The 27042-nt window shown below is 44.8% G+C and overlaps 1 protein-coding gene across 2 annotated transcripts in view; it reads left to right on the forward strand.

Annotated features, from left to right (window-relative positions):
- LOC142759970 (interferon-induced, double-stranded RNA-activated protein kinase-like) overlaps positions 1-27042 on the forward strand; it is a 171330-nt gene that overhangs the window by 135034 nt on the left and 9254 nt on the right. Inside the window, exons 16-17 of one of the 2 annotated variants that reach the window (XM_075862807.1) lie at positions 11201-11344; positions 14564-14665. In XM_075862807.1, the coding sequence (XP_075718922.1) occupies positions 11201-11344; positions 14564-14665 (246 nt within the window). The remainder of the gene's footprint in view (positions 1-11200; positions 11345-14563; positions 14666-27042) is intronic. The other variant, XM_075862808.1, reaches the window with a different exon arrangement.

Genomic DNA, 27042 nt, shown 5'->3' on the forward strand with positions numbered 1-27042 from the left:
GCTTCTATCCTCTCCTCAGGGTCCCCGGCAGTCACTGACAGCTGGAGACCCAACATTCAGCTGTCCGATTGCGCGGGCAGCAAGTTAAAACCTGAGCCGTAAAAAGTCTATGGCTCGGGTTTTAAGGACCCTGACCGCTGGCCGTAAAAACACAGCCAGCGGTCAGGAACAAGTTAATATACGTATTATTACAATCGGCCTCGGCGATAAAAAATGGACCTTGTCTACGATTGTAACATGATTTCATGTGTACACATTTCGGTAGTCGCTTGTGAATTTCAGAAAGTGCTAATTCGGAGAGTAATTTTCATTTTTGTACATTTCTATAATATCACAAAATGCTTCTGACCGAAATAGAAAGAATCACTTTATTGATGATGAGAGGGTATGGCGAAGAAAAAATAAGATCCTATCGAGAAGTAGAGGCTTTATTCAATGCCACTTATCCTATCCATGATCAATGTCATTGTCAACTGTTAAAAGAACTGTTCATCTTTTCAAAATAACCGGTTCAATTAAAGACGCACCAAGATCCGAAAGACCCAAAGATGCGAGTAATTATGAAAAAGCTTTAGATGTTCTGCTCACTGTACATGATAATCCTCACACATCTGTCTCGAGTATAGCACAATAAGCGACTACCGAAATGTGTACACATGAAATCACGTTACAATTGTAGACCAGGTCCATTATGTATCACTGAGGCCGATTGTAATAATACGTAATTTAAAGTCACCTTGATGTGACATTCCCAAGCTCACACACACGCGCCCACACACACTTAGGATTTTATATGCGCGGTACATTTTGGGTAATGCTAACACCGGCGGTAGCAGAATTAATTTCGAATCTAATGTGGTGGCATGCAGACCCCAAATCATGAAGATTGTGTCACTGTCCAAATAATTCTGCACCTAACTGTATGCACTGAGCTTTGTTTTGGTGCTGTATATATGTACTGAGCTTGGTTTTGGTGCTGTATATATGTACTGAGTGTAGTGTCCATGGCCGCGGGCCGTCGGGTTTACTCACCTCCTGACGCCCGCAGCCATGGATCTGTGACTGCTGGTCCACATCTCCTTCCCAGGAGACGCCAGCACTCACTTCCAACTCCGGTCCGCTGTGTCTCGTAGGGCCAGCGAGCGCACATGAAGAAAATCATCATCATCAACACAAATGATTTCCTGGACTATAAGAAGGCCCCAGCAGTCTGATCCTTGCCTGAGCGTTGTTAGTATATCCCAAGTCTGTCTTGCAAATGGTCCCTTAGTGTTTCCCGTTCCAGTTGTTACCAGTGCCCTGTTACCTGTTTCTGTATCCCGTGCTGTGTTCTTGTTCCTGTGCCTACTAGTTGGAGTCGTTTCTACTGTACCTGTGTCATCCGCCACGTCCAGAGGGATCCGCCATGTGTGGTGCAACCTGCAGCACCTGCTGTCATCCGCCACTTCTGGTCGTCACCTGCTGCACCCACCTCCATCCGTGACAGAGCTGTGGCCACTGTCTGGACTATCCAGGTAATCTTGTGCGGGACTTCGTATCGCTGGGGTTCCCTGTTGTTTGGCCAGCTGCCTCCCTGCTACTGCGGTGCGGCCTAGTGGGTCCACATATCCACAGATCGCGACAGTACGCTCAGGCCATGGACCCTGCTGGTCAACCTGAGACCTTGACGACACAAGCCATGCTGGCTGAGATGCAAGACCTCCAGTCACGGCAAGACCAACTCCTCCAGTCGGTGAACGCCATTGCCCATCGGCTGCTTGCTCCAACTACGGTTGTCACCGCCCCCATTCCTGCTGTTCCTCCTGCTACACTTCCTGTCTGTACCAGTGCCGACCCCCTGTGCTTCTTGCCGCTACCTCCACGCTATGACGGAGACCCGAGGACCTGCAGGGGATTTTTGAATCAGTGACTGATCCACTTCAGACTACATGCTAGGTCCTTCTCTTCGGATGACGTCAGGATCGCCTTCATCATCTCTCTCCTTACTGGCAAAGCCCTGGCATGGGCTAATCCTCTGTGGGAACATCAGGGACCAGAGACCCATGACTTGCAGTGCTTCTTACGGACTTTCCGCTGGGTCTTTGAGGAACCTGGGAGAGTTTCTTCGTCTGCTGCATCTCCGCTGATCCTACACCAGGGAGACCTCTCAGTGGGCGAGTATGCCATTCAGTTTCGTATGGCTGCTTAGTTAACCTGGAACAATGAGGTTTTGGTGGCCACGTTCTGGCAGGGACTGTCTTCGGGGATTAAGGACGAGCTGGCCGCTCGCGATCTGCCATCTACATTGGACGATCTTATCCTACTTGCCACCCGGGTTGACATGAGGATCCTGGAGCGTTCCCAAGAGGTTCTCCGGGAGAGAGAACTTCCTAGGCTGGATTCTACTTTCCAGCAATCCTCCTCAGTCGTCCCACCAGAGGATCCTATGCAGATGAACCATGTCAAATTTTCTATCCAGGAGAAACAACGCAGATGTACTTCTGGACTTCGTCTGTATTGCGGCCTCGGAGGCCATATTGTGCAACTATGTCCCCAGAGGTCAGAGAGACCCCATTACCTAGGATTGCTTGGAGAGACAACCCTAGATGGAACGGTACCTAATAAAGCATTCTGTTCCAAGCTGACTATTCCTGTGACCCTAGTATATGGTGAGAGGACGCATCGGGTTTCTGCCTATCTTGACTCTGGGTCTGCGGCATCCAAAGGGAGGTAGTGGATCATCTTAAGTTGCCCACAGTTCCCCTGGAGACATCTTTGGCTGTTGCCTCAGTGAATGGACTGCCTCTGCCTGATCCCATCGTTTCTAAAACCAAGCCATTGAAGCTCCAGGTTGGAGTCCTTCATTCTGAACTAATTTCTTTCCTTGTTTTGCCCAAGGCCATCAATCCTGTTCTGCTGGGCCAGCCTTGGCTTCGACTACATGCCCCAGTCCTGGACTGGAATTCTGTAGAGGTTCTCCAATGGGGCTCCAAGTGCCTTGGTCATTGTCTGTTGCAGATCCATCCTGTCCAGCCTCCTCTACCTCAGTCATTGGCGGAACTGCCCCCCCCCCCCAGTTTGCTCAGTTTGCAGATGTTTTCAGCAAAAGGGAGGCTGAGACGCTGCCTCCACATCGGACTTATGACTGCCCCATTGAACTGGTTCCTAATGCCTTTCACCCCCATGGCCGAGTATATCCTCTCACCTTGCCAGAGTCTCTATCCATGTCGGCCTATATCAAGGAGAATTTGGAGAGGGGTTTCAGATGAAAGTCCTTCCCCCCGGCCGGGGCTGGGTTCTTCTTCGTTAAAAAGAAAGACAGATCCCTTTGACCCTGCATTGACTACCGAGGTCTCAACCAGATCACGGTCAAGAACAAATACCCGTTGCCGCTCATATCCGAGCTGTTTGATAGCACACGAGGAGCCAACATTTTTTCGAAGCTAGACCTGCGGGGGGCTTATAACCTAATCCGGATTCCCCAGGGTGATGAATGGAAGACGGCATTTAACACCCGGGACAGGCACTACGAATACCTAGTGATGCACTTCGGACTGTGTAACGCTCCCGCAGTGTTTCAGGAATTCGTTAATGATATCTTCCGAGATCTCCTCTATATCTGTGTTGTTGTTTACCTTGATGATATTTTGATTTACGCCCCAGATCCGACGACTCATCGGAGGCATGTCCGTCAAGTTCTACTACTATTAAGGGAGAATCGTTTATACGCCAAGCTGGAGAAGTGCGTCTTTGAGAGGAGTTCTCTGCCCTTCCTGCGCTACAACATCTCGGATCAAGGTCTCAAGATGGATCCTGAGAAAGTGAGAGCTGTCCTGGAGTGGCCACGTCCTCAAGGCCTGAGGACCATACAGCATTTCCTGGGAATCGCCAATTTCTACCGGCAGTTTATCCCAAACTTCTCATCACTGACATCTCCTATTTCCACCCTTACCAAAAAGGGTGTGAACGCCAAGGTGTGGACCCCAGTGGCAGAGTCCGCATTTATTAGTCTCAAAAAAGCCTTCACTTCAGCCTCGATCCTCCATCATCCAGATGTATCTCGGCAGTTTTCTTTGGAGGTGGACGCCTCTTCTGTTGGTGCAGGTGCACTTCTGTTCCAGAGGATCTCCAAAGGAAAGGCAGTAGTATGTGGTTACTACTAGAGACTTTTTTTTTTCTGCAGAGCGCAATTACTCTATTGGGGATCGGGAGCTACTGGCCATCAAATTGGCTCTGAAGGAGTGGAGACATCTGCTGGAGTGCGCAGCTCACTCCATCCTGATCTACACCGACCACAAAAACCTCACATACCTTCAGTCCGCTCAACGACTAAATCCCTGTCAAGCCAGGTGGTCGCTGTTCTTCACCCGTTTCCAATTTGTGCTCAACTACCGTCCCGCTGACAAGAGTGTGGGGGCCGATGCCCTGTCCAAGTCATTTGAGATGGATGACACGGTGGAGTCCCTTCAAACTATCATAGACCCGTCCTGCATTGTCACTGCCAATCATTTGCAGGTTAGAGACATCCCTCCAGGGAGGACTTTTGTTTGGTTTGCAGACAGGAGAAGAATTCTCCGATGGGGACACAGTTCTAAACTGGCTGGGCACCCTGGTGTTCGTAAAACCCGAGACCTGATTGCTCGTCACTTCTGGTGGCGCACGTTGCCCAAAGATGTTGTGGACTTTGTCTCTTTTTGCACGGTGTGTGCTTCTAACAAGGGTACTCACTCCAAGCCTGCTGGCCTGCTTCAACCTCTGCCTGTACCCAATACCCCCTGGCAGCACATTGTGATTGACTTTGTCACTGACCTTCCTACCTCAGCAGGATGCAACACTGTCTGGGTGGTGGACCGGTTCCCGAAGATGGCACCATTTTAACCCCCCTGACCGGCCGACCTTCTGCTCCCCGACTAGGCTTGCCCCTTCACATTGTATCCAATCGGGGGGTTCAGTTTACCTCGAAATTCTGGAGGGCTCTCTGTAAACTCCTGGATGTGAGATTGGACTTTTCCTCAGCCTATCACCCCCAGTCTAATGGGCAAGTCGAGAGGATCAACCAGATCTTGGGGAATTATCTCTGTCACTTCATCTCCTTACAGCATGATAACTAGGTACAGCTTCTTCCATGGTCCGAGTTCTCGTACAACAACCACACAAGCGAGTCCACCACTTCCACTCTGTTTTACATTGTGTACAGTCAACATCCTAGTGTCCCTCTTCCAGTGTCTACTACTTCTCAGGTACCCGCTGCTGACTCTGCATTTGGGGACTTTCTGCAAATCTGGCAACAGACCCGGTCCTCTATTTTGCTGGCTGTCAATCGCATGAAGCGAAAAGCAGATACAAAAAGAAGAGAGCCGCCTCCGTATCTTCCAGGTACCAAAGTCTGGCTGTCCTTACGGAACATTCGTTTGAAGGTGCCTTCATACAAGTTTGCTCCCAGGTTCCTCGGTCCTTTTGTGATTCTGCAACAGATTAACCCTGTCTCCTATAAACTGCGGCTGCCTCCTACCCTCAGAATCCCCAACTCCTTTCATGTGTCCCTCCTGAAACCAGTGGTCCTGAACCGCTACAGCAAGACTTCCTGTTCCACAACTGCTCCCAGTGGTTCTTCTTATGTGTTTGAGGTGAGGGAGATCCAGGACTGCAAGAAGGTAGGAGGAAGGACTTTCTATTTGCTGGACTGGAGAGAGTTTGGTCCTGAGGAGAACCTCTCTTGCTCTAGTCCCAAGAAGAGGGGGCGTAAGAGGGGGGATACTGTAGCGTCCATAGCCGCGGGGCGTCGGGTTTACTCACCTCCTGATGCCCGCAGCCATGGATCTGTGAGCGCTGGTCCCCATCTTCTTCCCAGGAGACGCCAGCGCTCACTTCCGCTCCTGTCCGCTGTGTCCCGTAGGGCCAGCACGTGCACAGAAGAAAATCATCATCATCAACCCACATGATTTCCTGGACTATAAGAAGGCCCCATCCCGTCTGATCCTTGCCTGATCATTGTTAGTATATCCCAAGTCTTGTATATCTGTATACCTGTCTTGCAAATGGTCCCTTATCGTTTCCCGTTCCAGTTGTTACTCGTGCCCGGTTACCTGTTCCTGTAACCCGTGCTGTGTTCTTGTTCCTGTGCCTACTAGTTGAAGTCGTTTCTACTGCACCTGTGTCATCCGCCACGTCCTGTGTCATCTGCCACGTCCACAGGGATTCGCCACGTCTGGCGCAAACTGCGGCACCTGCTGTCATCCGCCACCTCTGGCGTCACCTGCTGCACCCACCTCCATCCATGCCAGAGCTGCGGCCACTGTCTGGACTATCCAGGTACTCTTGTGCGGGACTTTGTATTACTGGGGCTCCCTGTTTGGCCAGCTGCCTCCCTGCTACTGCGGTGCGGCCTAGTGGGTCCAGATATCCACAGATTGTGACACAGAGCTTGGTTTTGGTGCTGTATATATGTTCTGAGTTTGGTTTTGGTGCTGTATATATGTACTGAGCTTGGTGCTGGTGTTGTGCATATATGTACAGAGCTTGGATCTAGTGCTGTGTGTATGTATATATATATATATATACTGAGCTTGGTTCTGGGGATCCTTATATGTACTTTGCTTGGTTCTCATGCCGTATATATGTATGAGCTTGGTTCTGGTGCTGTACATATATGTAGTGAGCTTTGTTCTAGTGCTGCATTTGTGTACTGAGCTTTGTTCTGTTGCTGTATTTATCTACTGAGCTTGGTTTGGTGCTGTATATATGTACTGAGCTTGGTTTTGGTGCTGTATATATGTACTGAGCTTGGTTCTGGTGTTGTGTATATACATACTGAGCTTGGTTCTGGTGCCATATATAAGTTATGAGCTTTGTTCTGGAGCTGTATTTATGTACTGAGCTTGGTTGTGGTACTGTATATTGTATATGCCAGAGCTTGTTTCCGGAGCTGTAATTCTATAGGATATATTTATAATAACAAAATTGCAGGGCAAATGGAGTTGTTTTCAGTTCATTGTATATTTAATAGGAATTTGTCTGGTAGTTTTAACCCCCTGAACCTCCACCATGTGGTAATACATGACGTGACAATATTTCCAAACATTCCCTTGTATGAATTTTTCAGATGCAGCAAAATCTATAAAACCAAAATGGCGTACACTATATGCTAATTACTCATTAAAGGGTTATTAGGCGGAGCCGCTATCCTGAAGAGTCACATAGTCCTGCCTCCAAACCCACCTTTCCATTCGTGATGGACATCCCCCTGGCTGTTATACATCACTATCTGTCTTCAACTTTCTCAGATGCGCCATTGCCTTGTACTCCTTGGGCACACACCATGCAGCAAGGTGTACTCTGCTAGGCTGCACCGCGCATGCCAGGGGAGTACAAGGCAACGGCGCATTCAAAAGAGTTGGAGATGGCTGATAGTGATGTAGAACAGCCAGGGGTATCTGTGGGCACCATTTCAATTTTCGCCTCATTCAGCAGAAAAGCTAGAATCAGGTATTATGTAATATTTCTACGAATTAAGCAGGTCCTGCTACACCGACGCTTGCTTTGTGTTTGCATTGTCTAATCTTTTAACAATATTTTTGTATTATGTATAAAGATATACCTTTTTATTAAAAGAAAACTATTTGGTCTAAAACTGTATTCCTTATGTAGAAATAGTAAAGAAAAAAAAACACAATATAAATTTGGTAGATATTAATTATGCTGAATGCTGCAAGAAAAAAAAAAAAAGCTAAAACCATTCCAGAATTGCTGTTTTTTTTTTGTTCATCCCACCTGCCAACAAGTTTTATAAAAAGTGATCAAAACGTTGTATGTTCCCCAAAATGATACCAATGAAAACTAAAGCTTGTGTTGCAAGAAACAAGCCCTCATACAGCTCAGTTAATGCAAAAATAAAAGTTATGACTCCCAGAATATGGCAGCACAAAAACAAATGATTATTTTATTGTGCAAGCAAAACATAAAAAAATAAATACATTTGGTATTGCCAAAATCAAGATTAAAGGTAACAGGTTATTTATGCCGCAGAGTGATCCAGAATTGCTGTCCGTCCCCCCCTTGCAAAGAGTTAATAAAAGTTAATCAATAAGTTATGTACACCAAAATGATGGCATTGAAAATTACATCTCAGCAAGCAAAAAACAAGCCCATTACGTTACGTTGACGGAAAAATTCAAGTTATGGCTATCAGTATTCTAAGATGAAAAAATTGGCTGCGTTCTTAAAAGTGGTTTTCCCCTCAGAGACATTTATGACATATCCACAGGATACCCATCACTAGAACGGGGCCCTCTAAACCCCATTCTAACTTTTTCTGCTCCCTCTGCCTCCCCGGCCACTTCCTGGTTATATGGTCGGGAGTTACGAAAGCAGCAAGGCTTGCTGAGCTACACGGCTTCCGTAACTCCCATAGTAGTGAATGGCAGTTATGGAAGCAGCGTAGCATGCAAGCTACGATGTTTCCATAACTACCATTCAGTTTTATGGGACTTACGGAAACAGCGTAGCTCAGCGAGCTACACTGTTATTGTAACTCATGGTCGGAAAGAGCAGAGCAGTAGAACGAGGTTTAGGGGCCCCTTTCTAGAGATAGGTGCGGGTCCCAGAGGTGGGACCCGCATCTATCTGACATTTATGGCATTTTACTATGGATATGTCATAAATGTCTCCCATGGGAAAACCCCTTTAAGACCCACACTAGGCTGCATCCTTAGGCCTAATTCACACGAGCGTTGCGCACCTCGGACGTGAAAAACAAGAGTTTTTGACGGCCGAGGTGCATCCGTGCTCGGCGCTACGGGACGCGATGTCTCGCATCCCCCATGGTTGAGAGTCTATGGAGGGATGTGTGATGCGTGAAAAGATAGGACATGTCCTATTTTCCCACGAACCCTTCACACGGTCCGTTGAAACAACGGCTGTGTGGACGGCTACATTGAATTACATAGGTCCCTGGGACGGCCGCTGTATGTTCACACGGCAGCGTCCGTAACGGCTGAAATTACGGGGCTGTTTTCAGGAGAAAACAGCACCGTAATTCCAGCCGTAATGGCATGTTGAGGCGCTTTTTGCTGCGTCCATTACGGACGTTAAATGGATCTGGTTTTCCATGGAGTCCATGGAAAACGGCTCCATTTACGTCTGAAGAAGTGACAGGCACTTCTTTGACGCGGGCGTCTTTTTTACGCCCCGCCTTTTGACAGCGTAAAAAAAATGACTGTGTGCACAGAACATCGTAAGACCCATTCTAATGAATGGGCAGATGTTTGCCAACGCTATTGAGGTGCATTTTCGGACGTAAATCAAGGCGTAAAACGTCTGAATTACGTCCGTAAATAAGCCGTGTGAACGTACCCTCACAGTAGCAGCAAAGTGGATGAGATTTTAAAAATCTTATGCCCATGCTGCAAAAAAAAAACAAAAAACACATACGAAATGTTAATAAATTGACCTGCGGTGCAGATATTTAATCTGCAGCATGTCAATTCATGCTGTGTGTTTGATGCTTTTCTGTTGCGGGTTTTCCCCATTGAATAAAAAATGGGGATGCAAAACCCGCAACAGAAGGCCAAATGTTGCGACTTTTGTGGCAGAATTGCAGCGATTCCGCTGCAAAAATCGCAACTCAGGAAAAAAAAACAAAAAAAAACCATACTTGCCCAGAACTCCCTGCGTCTTCCTCCAGTCCGGCCTCCTGGGATGACATTTCATCCTATGTGACCGCCGCAGCCAATCACAGGCTGCCGTGGGTACATGGGCTGTAGAGTCATCCAGGGAGGCCGAACCGGACGGCAAAGGAGGGACGTCTCACCATGACAACGGCCGGGGTAAGTATGAACATTTCTAGTTTTTTTTCTACGCTGCTTACTGCAGCGGAAATTCTGGCCAAAAAAAGGCAACACAATGTGGTGCGGTTTTTCAGACGGAATGTGTGCAGGCTCAAGGTCGCAAACGCTGCATAGTTTTTACGCCGCATATCCAACCTGTGGAAACCCGACCTTAGGCCCCATGCTCACGAAAATAAAAACACCCGTAATTACGGGCCCATAGACTTCTATTGGCCACGGGTACCTTCCCGTTTGCTTACGGGAAGGTGCCCGGGCCATTGTAAAATATAGAACATGTCCTATTTCAGGCCGTAATTACGGCACGGGCAGGCCCATAAAAGTCTATGGGGCTCCCGTAATTACGGGTGGCTACATGTGTGCACCCGTAATTACGGGAGCGTTGCTAGGCGACATGAGGGGACAGTCACTGTCCTGGGTTCTGAAAAAGTTAAACGCTCAGTGCTGGATAGAGAGAAGGGGCTGCACTGATCGGCTGTAACTCTTTCAGCACCCTGGACAGTGACTACCGCTGGACAGTGAGTACCATGCGCGGTGCAACAAAAAAGTTAATACTTACCCAGAACTCACTGCTTCTTCCTCCAGTCCGGCCTCCTGGGATAACGTTTCATCCCATGTGACCGCTGCAGCCAATCACGGGCTGCAGCGGTTACATAGACTGCCGTGTCATCCAGGGAGTTCGGACTGGATGTCAAAAGAGGGACACGTCACCAAGACAACGGCCGGGGTACGTATTAACTTATTTTTCTTTCTATCGCTGCATTCCACTGCGGAAACTCTGCCCGAAAGGGCTGCCCCTTCTCTCTATCCAGCACTGATAGAGAGAAGAGGCAGATCAGAGCTGGATAGAGAGAAGATGCTGGCGATCAGTGCAGTGCAATATAGCAGAGAAAACGGGTCCGTAAATACGGGTGGAATACGGGTGACAATGGACCCATATTTACAGGCACGGGTCCGTAAATACGGGTGGAATACGGGTGACAAAGGACCCGTATTTACACCAGTATTTACGGGAGGGAAAAAATACGGTCGTGTGCATCGGGCCTAAATGTCATTTTACATGCCAGTTGCTTTCACTTAATATTTTTTTCCAAAGGGAACAATAGAGATTGTGTGAATTTCTTGAGGAAGTTGCTATTGCATACATTTCCAACATGTTGCTGGGTAGTTCCCACCTTACATCATAACAGGTGTGAAAGAACATTCTGGAGCCTGCTACATTTTCTTTGTAAATTGAATGGTAACGAAATATATACTTTCATACTTTGTCTGAATGAAGCTTACAATTTTATTGCAAGGATAAAAAAGGGGTGTAGTGTAAAAAGTGGTGTTGGGGATACTTCTACAAACCTAAAGTAATGATAACACTTCTGTTACAGCCTGCAAATATATTTTTTACTAAAGACATGGTAGTGAAAATAGGAGATTTTGGCCTGGTGACTCAAATGACTGGGGAAGAAGAGAAAAAAGCACATGAGCGAACTCGTAGAACTGGCACTCCAACCTATATGGCTCCAGAACAGGTGAGTACTATTATATATAATATATATACATACATACCTCCATCCGTACATATGGTGTCAATCTGTCTCTTAATATAGGGCCCATTTAATCGCATACCTGTGTAGTTAAAATACTTGAAGGGGTTCTCTGGAAATAGTTAAATAAAGTAAAAGGGTTTGTTAGTTTTCAGTAAATTATTTTTTGTGTAATTATTCAGTAGGAATGTTCATTGTTTACTTCCAGGGTTTACAATTGTGTCCATGGTCATGTGATGGACACACAGGTGCTGGGATCATTAAAAGACACAGCTCTAATACACTCACTGTAACGAGCCGTGCACCTTTGTATCCATCACATATATATATTGTATATTAGCCCCATCATCCCTGTATATAAACCCCAACATTCCTGCATATAACCCCCATCATCCTTGTATATTACCCCATCAACCCTGTATATTACCCCATCAACCCTGTGTATACAGGATGGGAGTTATATACAGGGTTGACGGGGGTAATATACAGGAATGATGAAGGTAATATACAGGGATGATGGTGGTTATATACAAGGACCCCATCATTCCTGTATATACCAGCCTGCCATCATCCCTGTATATAACCCCCATCATTCCTGAATATATCAGTTAACCATCATCCCGGTATATAACCCACATCATCCGTATATATACACACCATTGGGGCGCGCACTGTCCGCTCGCTGTGGCGCCTGGGCATTGAGGATAAACATGAAGTAAATGGGGTGGGCATTGAGGACACCGTGCAACAATAGGATGCCTGAAACACCTGTAAACTGTATGCCAGAAGTGCAGCAGAACCAGAAAAAATGTGCCAAGCCACACAGGCCAGAGGAGCAGAGGGATCTAATCCACTCATGGTTGGAACGGGGTTAGGTGAGTATTTAGTTATTTTTATTAGGCACTATTGGGGCTGTATGGGGGCATTATACTGCGTAGGGACATTATACTGCATGGAGGGCAGCTATGGGGACATTATACTGTGTGAGAGGCAATGTCAGGGGGTATATTATATATATAGTAGGCTCAGGGAATCTATATTAATTAAATGGCGTAACATGCAAATAGGGGGCGTGGCATGTATAAAGGGTGTGGCCTAAAACTCTTTTATTAATCATAATCTAGGTTACATGTTCAATTAATCGTGATTTTGACTTAGGTCATAATCGCCCAGCCCCATAAGGCTGGGTTCTAACGGGTTGGAAATGCTGCATAAAATGACGCAGCATATCCAACCTAGAACGTGCAGCACATTCAGTCCGAAAAACTGCACAACTGTTTTTTGGGCGGGATTTACGCAGCGGAAAGCAGCGCTAGAAAAATAAAAAACCACCTTGTTCATACTTACCCCGGCCATAACCTTGGCGACACCGCCCTCTGACGTCCTGAGATGTTTCATCCTAGTTGCGATCTTTGCGGTGGAATCGCAGCTTTTCTCACCTACTTTGCTGCTACTGATATACACCGCGTGTGAACCGGACCAAAGGGTATGTTGACACTGCTTATTGGTAGGCGTATTTCAGAGCGTAAAATGCTCCAAAATACACTTGAAATATGGTTGCAAACAGTTTCCTATGGATTTCACTGGGAAATAAACTGTGTAGTTCATATGAGACTTATTTTTTATGCTGCTCAATTTAAAAAAAGCTTTATAAAGAAGAAGTGACATGTCATTTAATGAGGTGTTTTAGGGGCTGATTTTCCATTAACACTACAAAAAAATACTTCAAAGTATGCTTGAAAAAAAATCAAGAAAATTAGCTCCAAAAATACCTGGATTTAGAGGCTATTTTTTTGTTTAAATCAGCCTCGTATTTTTCAGCCTCAAACATATGCCGTGTGAACATACCCTCAATTATATAAAAATATTTTGCTGAAACTGCACAACCCCTAAAATTTAAAAGCTCCTGGACCAAGCTGAAGCAGATTGTACAAAGAAATGTTGTAGCATGTCTTGTGATCTGTTAAAGAGGACCTGTCACCTCTTCTACATTGTCCTTTTTAGTGAAATAACAATTCTGGGGCACCTTTTCTGAGCTAGGTTCAAATGTCGCAGTCAAATAGCTTATTTTTTGACCCATGGCAAAACTTTGCCGCTTCAAAAATGGTGCGGTTTTGTAGTGAATCTCGACAAAAAAAACAAACACATTTTTGACCGTGATGTGTGAACCCAGCCTAAGGCCCCATGCACATGACCGTAAAAAACGCCTGTAATTACAGGCCGTAATTACGGGCCCATAGACTTCTATTGGCCACGGGTAGCTTCCCGTTTGTGTACGGGAAGGTGCCCGGGCAGTTCAAAAAAATAGAACATGTCCTATTTCAGACTCTAATTACGGCACGGGCAGGCCCATAGAAATCTATGGGGCTCCCGTAATTATGGGTGGCTACGTGTGTGCACCCGTAATTACGGGAGCGTTGCTAGGTGACGTCAGGGGATTTCAATTTTTCAAAAAAGAGAAGCAGAGAAAATGGCGTCTGAGCGATCATTTGACCCTTTTAAAGGGTTTGGACATGATTGTGACATTAGTTATTTCCAGCCCCCCTTTTTTAACGGGTCCGTAAATACGGGTGGAATATGGATGACAAAAGACCCGTATTTATGGGAGGGAAAAAATACAGTCGTGTGCATGGGGCCTAAGAAAAAGGTGCTCCATATTTTTTCATGAAGAATACAAGTATTTACTAAAAAGGACAATGCAGAAGAGGTGACAGGTCCTCAGTTCACATGGCGGATTTTGCTTAGCGGGTCCCATATAAGGAATCATACTGTAAATTTTTTTAATACGTATATGATTCAGATAAAGAATATGATTGTGTATATGGTCACATTGTTAGGGTATGTTCACACGAGGTCATTACGTCCGTAATTGACGGACGTATTTCGGCCGCAAGTACCGGACCGAACACAGTGCAGGGAGCCGGGCTCCTAGCATCATAGTTATGTACGACGCTAGGAGTCCCTGCCTCGCTGCCAGACAACTGTCTCGTACTGAAAACATGATTACAGTACGGGACAGTTGTCCGGCAGCGAGGCAGGGACTCCTAGCGTCGTACATAACTATGTTGCTAGGAGCCCGGCTCCCTGCACTGTGTTCGGTCCGGTACTTGCGGCCGAAATACGTCCGTCAATTACGGACGTAATGACCTCGTGTGAACATACCCTTAAACCTATTATATTTAGCTTTTTTTTTTATCTCAACAGAAAGATAACAACAAGTATGAAAATAAAGTTGACATATATCCATTAGGATTAATATTATTTGAACTTTTGTGGATATTTAACACCGGCTCCGAGAGAGCAAAAGTAAGATTTATGATTTTTTATTTACGCCTCCTTCACTCACAATTTTTCTGTCAATTTAAACTGCATCAAAAAAGTTTCTAAAAACGTTAGCGTTATTAAAATGTAAAAAAATTTTTGTGGCGTTTTTCATTTTGTGACATCTTGTAAATTCATTTTTTTCTGGCGTTTTGTTTGCCATTTGAAAAAAAACGCCAATGACCACAAAATTGGCTCAAAAATGCCACAAACCAAAATGCAGTTGAGTGTCATGCATTTAGTATTTTTTGCTAAACTTTAATGTCTCATCTGGCTGCACCAAAAAAATGCATAAAAAACGTAAAACATCCAAAAATGCAGCAAAACGCTGAGTGCGAATCCAGCCTTAGGCCGGGTTCCCACGTAGCGTAAACTCTGCACTAAATCCGCAACTAAATTCTATGCGGAAATTCCGCAGCATTTAGGGTATGTTCACACGGCTTATTTTCAGCCGTTTTTCAGGCTGTAAACATCCGAAAAACATCCGAAAAATCAGCAGCAGAATGACTCCAAACATCTATACATTGATTTCTATGGGAAAACGCCCGTGTAAAAAAACGCCCGCGAAAAAGAAGTGCATGTCACTTCTTGAGCCGTTTTTGAAGCTGTTTTTCATTGACTCTATAGAAAAACAGCTCCAAAAACGGCCATAAGAAATGCTGCAAAAAACGCAAGTGGCTTAAAAAAGTCTGGAAATCCGGAGCTCTTTTCCCTTGAAAACAGCTCCGTATTTTCAGATGTTTTTGATTTTGTGTGTGCACATACCCTGACAGTAGTAGCAAAGTGGATAAGATTTAAAAAAATCTCATGCCCGCTCTGCAAAAAAAACGCAGAGTAAGGCATCATTTACACGAGCGTAATATACGCGCGTGCGACGCGCGTGCTTTTCACGCGTGTCGTACACACCTATATTAGGCTATGGGGCAGTGCAGACAGTGCGTGAATTTTGCGCAGCGCGAGTGCGTTGCGTAAAACTCACATGTCCTTTCTTTGTGCGCTGTTCGCGCATTACGCACCCATTGAAGTCAAAGGGGGCGTGAAAACCACGCATGCCGCACGGAAGCACTTCTGTGCGAACTGCGTGATTCGCGCAACAGTTGTCAAACTCTGAATGTAAACAGAAAAGCACCACGTGCTTTTCTGTTTACAAACATCCAAACGGAGTGTCATAATGATGGCGGCTGCGAGAAAATCTCGCAGCCGCGCATCATACACTGATGACACACGAAGCTGTTAAGTGCCTTTTGCGCACGCAAAACGCTGCGTTTTTTGCGTGCGAAAAATGCACACGCTCGTGTAAATCAGGCCTAAATGTTAATAAATTGACGTGCGGTGCGGAATTTAAATCCGCATCATGTCAATTTGTCCTGTGTTTTTGTTGCTTTTCTGTTACGGCTTTTCCCATTGAATTCAATGGGGATGCAAAACCCGCAACAGAAAGCCAAGTGTTGCGACTTTTGCGGTGGACCGATTCCGCCCAAAAAAAAACGCAACTCAAGAAAAAGTTAATAAATTATACTTACCCAAAACGCCCTCCTTCTTCCTGCAGTCCGGCCTCCTGGGATGACGTTGCATCCCATGTTCCCACTGCAGCCAATTACAGGCTGCAGCGTCACATGGCCTGCAACATCATCCAGGGAGGCCGGACTACACGCAGAAAAGAGGGAGGGGGTAAGTATGAACAACTTTTTTATTCGACAGCGCTGCTTTCCACAGTGAAAATGTGGTGCGGTTTTTCGGACGGAAGGTACTGCGGGTTCCAGGTCGGATGTGCTGCGCAGTTTTTTACGCAGCATATCTGACCAGTGGGAGCCTGGCCTTCGGCCCAGTTACATAGTGCGGTTGAAAAAAGACATATGTCCATCAAGTTCAACCAAGGGATGGCAAAAGGGAAGTAAAAAGTATTTTTTTGTTCTAGGAAATTATCTAAGCCTTTTTTAAAGCCATCTACTGTCCCTGCTGTGACTAGCTCCTGTGGTAGACCATTCCATAGATTCACCGTTCTCACAGTAAAGATGGCTTGTCGCCTCTGCAGGTTGAACCATTTTTTTTCCAGACGGAGGGAGTGCCCCCTTGTTTTTTGAGGGGGTTTTACATGGAACAGGGTTTCACCATATTTTTTGTATGTGCCATTAATATATTTATATAAGTTAATCATGTCCCCCCTTAGTCATCTCTTTTCAAGGCTAAATAGGTTTAATTATTTTATTCTTTCCTCATAACTAAGATTCTCCATGCCCCCTATAGGCTTCGTTGCTTTTCTTTGTATTTTTTCCAACTCCAGGGCATCCTTTCTATGAACTGGAGCCCAGAACTGAACTGCATATTCTAGATGAGGCCTCACTAATGCTTTGTAAAGTGGAAATATTACATCCCTGTCCCGCGAGTCAATGCCTCTTTTAATACACGACAATATCTTGCTGGCCTTTGAAGCAGCTGATTGACATTGCATGCTGTTATTTAGTTTATGATTTACAAGTACACCCAGATACTTCTCAACAAGTGACTCCCCAAGTGTAGCTCCTCCTAGGACATATGATGCATGCAGGTTGTTGGTACCCAGATGCATAACTTTACATTTATCTACATTAAACTTAATTTGCCAAGTGGACGCCCAAACACTTAGTTTGTTTAAAGAGGCTCTGTCACCACATTATAAGTGGCCTATCTTCTACATAATGTGATTGGCGCTGTAATGTAGATAATAACAATGTTTTTTATTTAGAAAAATTATAATTTTTGACAGTTATGACCTATTTTAGCTTTATGCAAATTACTTTCTTAATGCCCAACTGGGCGTGTTTTACTTTTTGACCAAGTGGGTGTTGTAGAGAGAAGTGTATGATGCTGACCAATCAGCGTCATACACTTCTCCCCATTTATTTATACAGCACATAGCGATATAGCTATATCGCTATGTGCAGCCACATAAACACACTATAACGTTACTGCAGTGTCCTGACATTTACTCTGCACATAGTGATCTTACTAGATCACTATGTGAGGCCTCACACACACATTAACGTTACTGGAGTGTCCTGACAGTGAATAGTCATCACTACCAGCCAGGACGCGATGTCTATTCACAATCCTGACACTTCGGTAACGTTTGTGTGTCATTTACAGCACAGCAAGCGTAGTCTCGCGAGATTACGCTGTAAACTGTCATTTACAGCGAGAGCATGCTTGCTGTGCTGTAAATCACACACAAACGTTACCGAAGTGTCGGGATTGTGAATGGACATCACGTCCCGGCTGGTAGTGATGTCAATTCACTGTCAGGACACTCCAGTACCGTTAATACATGAGTATGTGGCTGCACATCATGATCTAGTAAGATCACTATGAGCTGTGTAAATGAATGGAGAGAAGTCTATGGCGCTGATTGGTCAGCGTCATACACTTCTCTCCACAATGCCCACTTGGTCAAAAAGTTAAATAAGCCCAGTTGGTCATTAAGAAAGTCATTAGCATAAAGCTAAAATAGGTCATAACTCCGTCAAAAATGATCGATTTTCTAAATAAAAAACACTGCTGTAATCTATATTACAGCGCCGATCACATTATGTAGAAGATAGGACACTTATAATGTGGTGACAGAACCTCTTTAAATCCGCTTGCAATTCACGAACATCTTCCATAGACTGAACATTACTACATAGCTTGGTGTCAGTTGCAAAAATAGAAATAGTGCTATTAATCCCATCCTCTAGATCATTAATAAAAAAGTTGAATAATAGTGGTCCCAGCACAGAACCCTGGGGTTCACTACTTATAACCGGGGACCATTCAGAGTAGGAATCATTGACCACAACTCTCTGGATACGGTCCTTGAGCCAATTCTCAATCCAATTACAAACTATACTTTCTATACCTATAGTCCTTAATTTACCCATTAGACGTCTATTAGGAACAGTGTCAAATGCCTTTGCAAAGTCCAAAAACACTATATCCACAGCGGCCCCTCTGTCTAGGCTTCTGCTCACCGCTTCCTAAAAACAAACCGTGCTGGCTGTCACTTATAATACTATTTTTTGTCACATAATCCTGTATATAGTCCCTCAATAGCCCCTCAAACATTTTCCCCACCATGGATGTTAAAGAGGCTCTGTCACCAGATTTTGCAGCCCCTATCTGCTATTGCAGCAGATAGGCGCCGCAATGTAGATTACAGTAACGTTTTTATTTTTAAAAAACGAGCATTTTTGGCCAAGTTATGACCATTTTTGTAGTTATGCAAATGAGGCTTGCAAAAGTCCAAGTGGGTGTGTTTAAAAGTAAAAGTCCAAGTGGGCGTGTATTATGTGCGTACATCGGGGCGTTTTTAATACTTTTACTAGCTGGGCGTTCTGAAGAGAAGTATCATCCACTTCTCTTCAGAACGCCCAGCTTCTGGCAGTGCAGATCTGTGACATCACTCACAGGTCCTGCATCGTGTCGGACACATCGGCACCAGAGGCTTCAGTTGATTCTGCAGCAGCATCGGCGTTAGCAGGTAAGTCGATGTAGCTACTTACCTGCAAACGCCGATGCTGCTGCAGAATCATCTGTAGCCTCTGGTGCCGATGTGTCCCCGCTCGTCTGACACGATGCAGATCTGCACTGCCAGAAGCTGGGCGTTCTGAAGAGAAGTGGATGATACTTCTCATCAGAACGCCCAGCTAGTAAAAGTATTAAAAACGCCCCGATGTACGCACATAATACACGCCCACTTGGACTTTTACTTTTAAACACACCCACTTGGACTTTTGCAAGCCTCATTTGCATAACTACAAAAATGGTCATAACTTGGCCAAAAATGCTCGTTTTTTAAAAATAAAAACGTTACTGTAATCTACATTGCAGCGCCGATCTGCTGCAATAGCAGATAGGGGTTGCAAAATCTGGTGACAGAGCCTCTTTAAGCTTACTGGTCTATCATTGCCGGTTGAAGACCTAGAGCCCTTTTTGAAAATAGACACCACATTTGCCCTACGCCAGTCCCTTGGCATTATACCAGTCACTAGAGAATCACGAAATATTATGAAGAGGGGGACAGAAATAACTAAACTAAGATCCTTAAGAACTTTAGGGTGTAACCCATCTGGTCCCGGGGCCTTGTGTACTTTTATTTAATTTAGCTTGGACCATATCTACATACATCCAATTCAGTATATCAACTGATATATTAACAGCACTGGCAGCGGCTACATCAGCTGCTCTTTCTTCTGTTGTATATACAGAAATGAAGAACCCATTCAGTAACTCTACCTTCTCTTTATCCCCTTTGACCAACTGCCCATTACCACTATTTAGGGGTCCTACATGTTCAGACCTTGGCTTTTTTGCATTTATATACTTGAGGAATTTTTTGGGATTTGTTTTACTATCCTTTCATTTTGTATTTTTGCTGATTTTATTACCTTTTTACAAATTTTATTAAGCTCTTTATAATTTACAAAGGCTACAGCTGTACTCTCAGATTTGTATTTTTCAAATGCCCTTTTTTAGTCATGTATTGCCCTTTTTACACAAGGCGTAAGCCATGTGGGGTTTAATTTTAGTCGTTTATACTTGTTACCTATAGGAATAAATTAATCTCTCATTTATCATTTGTACCAGTATTTGACATTAGTTCTTCCCAGTCTATATCCTGAATTGCAGCCCTCATCCTGGGAAAATTGGCCTTCTAAGGCTATGTTCACACGGAGTATTTTGGGGGAGGAATATCTGCCTCAAAGCTCCAAACGGAATTTTGAGGCAGATATTCCTCCCCCAAAATACTCCGTGTGAATAGCAATGATCGCGCCGTTTTTCGCCCGCGGCCATTGAGCGCCGCGGGCAGAAAACACGCTTTCTCCTGCCTCCCATTGAAGTCAATGGGAGGTCGGAGGCGGAAGCGCCCGAAGATAGGGCATGTCGCTTCTTTTTCCCGCGAGGCAGTTTTACTGCTCGCGGGAAAAAGACGCCGACGCCTCCCATTGAAATCAATGGGAGGCGTTCTCGGGCCGTTTCTGCCGAGTTTTGCGACGCGGTTTCCGCGTCAAAAAACTCGGCAAAAGACCCCGTGTGAACATAGCCTTAAAATTAAGTGTTTTTGCCCTCCCAGCCTGTGTTTGTTTTTTACAGTATATGTAAAATATAACTATATTATGATCACTGTTACCGAGGTTTTCACAAACATTGACATTCCCAACAAGCTCTGCATTATTAGAAATGTCCGTATCCAACATAGCTTCACCTCTAGTTGGGTCTTCCACAAACTGGCCCATAAAATTTTCCTGCAACAGGTTGAGGAAATGTCTCCCCTTTGGAGTTGAAGCCGAACCATGACGCTAATTAATATCCCGGTAATTAAAATCTCCCATTATCACTACTGTACCAGCCTGTGCAGCCCGCTCCATCTGTTTATATAGCTGACCTTCCATCTCCTCAGTTATATTGGGGGGTCAATAGATTATACCAAAAGTAATTTTTTCAGTGTTTACCTCTCTTTCGAATTCCACCCACAAGGTTTCAATATCCTCACAATCTTTACCCACTTTTGTCCCTTTCACACTCACCTTCATATCACTTCTCACATACAGACTAACACCACCACCTTTCCTATTCGCCCTGTCTTTCAGAAACAGTGTAAAGCCCTGTAGATTTACAGCCCAGTCGTGAGAAGAGTCTGGCCATGTTTCAGCAACACCAACTATATCAATATGTTCCTCCGGTACCAAGGCCTCCAGCTCCCCCATTTTGCTTGCTAGACTTCTGGCATTTGTGAACATACACTTTAACTTGCCTTTAACTGTTTCACTTTCAGTATCAGAAATGTGATTATGTGACATTATTTGGGCATTTTTATTTTCATTGCTGTATTGTAACCAAAGGATCTCCCTATCCTGTTGTCTAGTCCTCTCCCCACAGTCTGTTTCTCCCCCCACCAATATAGTCTGACCCCTCTCTAACCTGACTACCCCTTTATTTTCTACATTGACCTCCCTCCTCAGCCCTAGTTTAACTACTCCGCCACCCCAGATAGAATTCTCTCCCCCCAACACAGCGGACACCCTTCCATTTAGGTGCCAATCATCTTCAGAATACAGTTTGTACCCCAATGAAAAGTCAGCCCAGTGCTCTTGGAACCCAAAGCCTTCTCCTCTACACCAAGACTTAAGCCATGCATTTAACTCCCTGAGCTCCTGCTGTCTTTCCTGTGATGCGCATGGCACAGGCAGTATTCCTGAGAATACAACCTTGGAGGTCCTTCCCTTCAGCTTGTAGCCTAGTTCTTTAAAATTATTCTTAAGGCTCCTCCACCTACCATTTATTCTGACGTTGGTGCCTACATGGACCACAACAGCAGGATCATCATCAGTCCCTACCAGTAATTTATCCACCCGTTTCACCACATGCCGAACCCTGGCACCAGACAAATTATTATATCCGTCTTCCTGATTATAGAATCTCCTACAACTACCAATTTTCTTGCCTTACCTGCATTACCATCCCGCCGATGATACACAGTTTTTGTTTTTTTACGCTGATTTTGCCACGGAAACCACGGCAGATAATGGTTGAAATTGCCTTCCATCCAATGGGAGGTGGAGGGGTTTTTTCCACGGCGGTTTTTAGCCGCGCGCAGTGAAAAAAAGCGGCATGCTCGTTCATGCCGCGGTAACGCTTCTGACCTCCCATTGAAATCAATGGGAGGCAGAGAAAGCGTTTTTCCCTGCATTATTTGCAGGCAGAGCTCAATGGCCGTGAAAAATGCCGCAAAAATTGCGGCAAGAATTTGCAGGCAGGTCAAAATCTGGCTTAAAATTCCTTCAGGAATTTCTGCCTGCAAAAAAAATCGGTGTGAACAGGGCCTTAAAGTGTTTTATCATGTATGGTTCATCTTGCCACCATATGTCATAATTCCTGGTTACAATTAGGGTATGTACCCACAGGCAGGAGATGCTGCAGAATTTCTGCAACAGAATATGCAGCAGAATCTCAAAGAAAGCAGGTAAATCAGTCACAGAAATCAACAAGAAATAGTGGGTTTTTTTCTGCGCATATTGCTTCATACTGCTGTGTGAAGCATTGATTATAATAAACTTTACGTGCACCTGCGGATTTTCTGCAGTCTGTACTGCGATTCCGCTGCGGAATCTCTGTACAAACTGCAACACAACTCAACTTGCGATTTTAATTGTGGAATTTCTGCTCCCCATTGAGGTCTATGGGCCAAACATGCAGCATCTCCGCACAGAATACGGAGCATAAATTAACATGCTGCGGATTTGAAACTCGCACCGCAGAACACTTTTCGCACGACTTTTTGGCTTTTTTCTTTTTCTGCAGCATGTGGCTGAGATTTTCAAAATCTCATCCACTCTGCTGCTACTGTAGATGCTGTGGAATTTACACTGTGTGGGAACCCAGCCTGAAGGCTCTGTTCACATCTACTTCATGGCTGCTGGTTATAATGTAGCCTGCAACGCAGTGCTGGATACGTCGCATGTTGAAATTAAAAGGTAAATGGATGTACAGAAGGACCCCATAGACTGTTCTGGGTGCTATATTAAACTGTGTACGACTTGGAGGTAGTGTGGAGCTCTATTAAAATTGTGCATGAGGACTGTGTGTGATTCCTATGGAAAACAGGATTGCATGACCCAAGTTTTTACATGTATTTCTTTTGGGTATGGGTTAGAGAACATATGTTAGAAAAAGTCCATAAATCAGATACGACTTACAAATATGACAGGTGATGTTGAGCCACACTGGATATTGAAATGAAAAAAGTTTATTCAAGATATTAGCTAGAGAGTACCTGGGCTTCCGTACTTAGGGCTGCCACCAGCTGGGAAGCAGCATTTTGGGGGTCTTAATAGCTATAGGACATATTGTAGTCTAGAAAAGGAAAAAGCAGAATGCCAAAAAGCATCTTGGCTCCGTACACAAGGCTTCGTTCACACCTGTGTTATTCTGCTCTGTCAGAGCAGACCAAGGGAATAACCGAAGCAACAGTTTGCACAACAGACACCGCCGTCAGCCGATATAACCCATTTATTTTGATAGATTCCGTCAGGGGGGGGCGTGATTTTACCGGACACAATAGCGCAGCATGCTGCGCAATTGTCTCTGGTAATCGCTGCCAGATCTGCGACGGAGGCCAGTAACAGAGCTTCCAACGCAGGTGTGAACGAAGCCTGAAAAACCTGTTTGTTTTTTACTACAATGGGCAGATGTTACTTAACCCCTTAGTGACCAACAGTACGCCTTTTTACGTTCCTCACTAATGGGCTTTAGGCTAAGGCGACGCCTTTTAACGTGATCGCTTTAGCCTAAAGTAGCGCCGAAACTAAAGATCAGAGCTCCGTTCTCTCAGCTACTGGAGGTAGCTGAGAGTTCGGAGCAACGACCAGAGACCATAATGAGTGGTCTCTGGTCACGTGATCGCCGTGAAACGCTATTTCACTGCGTTCACGCTAAAGCAGCAGATAAACGCCATTTCTTTCTCCTCACATGGAATAACTCCTTAGAGAGGAGAGAGAACGGGTAATTAGTGCGGCCCCCCCCTCCCACGTCCGATCCCCCCCCCCCCGTTGATTCCCCTTCATGTCCGATTTCCCCCCCCCGGTCCGATCCCCCCCCCCCGGTCCGATTCCCCCCCCCCCAAAATGGCGCCCGAATGCGCTTTGCATATCTTACCTGTGTCGTCAGCTGGCACAGCAACAATCAGGGACCGTTGTGACTGGTCCCTAATCAGGTGATCTCTGTGATAAAACCTATCACAGAGATCACTGACAGTTATTTTCATAACACAGCCAGGACATGGGCTGTGTTTCTCTCTCCTCCCATTGTAGTTGTTCTGAGAGGAGAGAGAAATCAGTCTGCGTCCTGTGCTGTGAAAGAAAAAGTGATAAAAAATCATCGTTCTAATATATACATATATATATAATATATAAAATCTATATTAGCGTCAGCGCTAGATTAGCGTCAGCGCTAGATTAGCGTCAGCGCTAGTTTAGCGTTAGTGCTAGTTTAGCGTTAGTTCTAGTTTAGCGTTAGTTCTAGTTTAGCGTTACTTTAGGTTTAGTGCTAGTTTAGCGTTACTTTAGGGTTAGGGCTAGTTTAGCGTTCGTGTTTAGGGCCGTTAGAATTAATTTTACGTCTGTTATATATAAAAAAAGATATATAAAAAAAAATATAATAATAATTTGTGTCGTTTTTAGGATTTTAGGTTTACTTTAGGGTTAGGACTTATAGGGCATATATATATATATATATATATATATATATATATATATATATATATATATATATATATATACATATCTATAAATATGTCTCAGCGAATGTACAGCGCAGAGCAAGCCTACGCCTTGCTATGTTCCGACACTTCTGAAAGCGAAACAGACACCGCTTCAGAATTTGTTCCAGACAGTGACAGTGACGATTCTAATTCCACCGCTGAACCCCATAGTCCTATGGTGGTGGATACGTCAGTCGCTGTAGAGGTGTCAAGTGCAGGGCCGAGTATTGCAGTCCCTCCCATGATGTGGGATCCTGCACTATCATTTTCCCCCCAAGTACCCCAATTTGAAGCGACCCCAGGAATTAGTGTCGACGTCCAAAATTTTACCCCCTATAATTTTTTTAATTTATTTATATGTGATACGGTCCTAGACTTGATAGTTCAGCAGACTAATCTGTATGCTAGGCAGTTTGTTCTACAAAAGCCTGCATCTATGTACTCCAGAATGTGGAGCCCCACAAGTGTCCCAGAAATTAAAAAAAATGTAGGCATTACCCTCAATATGGGTTTGGTTAAAAAACCCTCTGTCCGGTCCTACTGGACTTCTAGTGCTGTCCACGCTACCCCTGTATTTGCAGCAGTGATGTCCAGAAACCGCTATGAGGCCCTAATGCGATTCATGCATTTTACTGACAATTCCCAAGTCCCCCCAAGAAGTGACCCAGCCTATGATCGGCTTAATAAATTAAGGCCATTAATCACCCTTCTAAATGATTTATTTTTAAAGTTGTATACCCCTGACAAAAATTTGTCTGTAGATGAATCGCTCATGAGCTTCAAAGGGCGTCTTTCCTTTCGTCAATTCATCCCTTCCAAACGAGCCAGATATGGGGTGAAATTGTACAAAGTTTGCGAGAGCACAACGGGTTACACCTGCGGTTTCAAAATCTATGAAGGCAGGGACTGCCAAATTTATACCCCAGGCTGCCCAGAAACTATTGGCACCTCTGGCAAAATTGTGTGGAACCTAATGGAGCCATTTCTGCACAAGGGGTACCACGTCTATACAGACAATTTTTATACCAGCGTTGCCCTTTATAAAGCTCTCCATGCTGCAAATACAGGGGCCTGTGGGACAGTACGGAAGAACAGAGTGGGACTCCCACAACAGTTGGTGTCCAGGCGTTTGGGAAAAGGAACATCCATGGCCCTTGCAAGTCAGGAATTGCTTGCAGTGAAGTGGGCCGACAAGAAGGATGTCTACATGCTGTCCACCGTACACACGGACACCACTGTGGCAATTACAGAGAGGGGGGCTACCACTGCAAAGCAGAAACCTGTCTGTGTAACAGACTACAACAAATTTATGGGGGGTGTAGACCTTTCCGACCAGGTGCTTCAGCCTTACCTGGTGAAGCGCAAAAATAAGGCCTGGTACAAAAAGGTAGCAATCTACCTCATCCAGGTTGCTACCTATAACAGTTTTGTTATTTTCAAAAAAGCCCAAGGAAGGCTCACTTTCCTTCAATTTCAGGAGAAGGTCATTGAGCATCTCCTTTTTGAGTCCACTATACCGGCACAATCCTGCGAATCTGAGGATGTGCGCAGGCTTTCAGAGCGCCACTTTTTACACCCTTTTCCTTCCACTGAGACCCAAAAATATCCCCAAAAAAGGTGTCGGGTATGTAGCAAGCATGGCAGGAGGAGGGATACCCGCTTTTATTGCTCCATGTGTCCATCAAAACCAGCCCTTTGTAACTACCCCTGTTTCGAAAACCTTTCACACGGTTGCAAATTACTAGAATTTAACACAAAAAAAAAAAATGGGTTGGGGGCCTTTTTAGGGAGTCAATTTCTTTATATTTTCTTTTTAGTTCGTGGGCTTTCCAAGTAGGGATTATTTCTTGTGGGAGAGGTTGTAGAGCACATTTTTTTCAGACCGTGAAACTAATTTTACCCCTTATGATTTTTTTTATTTATTTGTGGGTGATCAAGTGCTGGAATTAATTGTCCAGTACAAAATCCCACATCCACAATTTTTTTATTTTGACTGTTCTTATGACTATGTCCTGCCACATACAGCTGTTACATTCCTAATTCTGTATCGTGATACGGGCATGATCTTTTTTTTTATTTGGAGGATCTC

This window comes from Rhinoderma darwinii, chromosome 4 (genome assembly GCF_050947455.1).
Source record: "Rhinoderma darwinii isolate aRhiDar2 chromosome 4, aRhiDar2.hap1, whole genome shotgun sequence".
NCBI classification, from domain to species: Eukaryota; Metazoa; Chordata; class Amphibia; order Anura; family Rhinodermatidae; genus Rhinoderma; species Rhinoderma darwinii.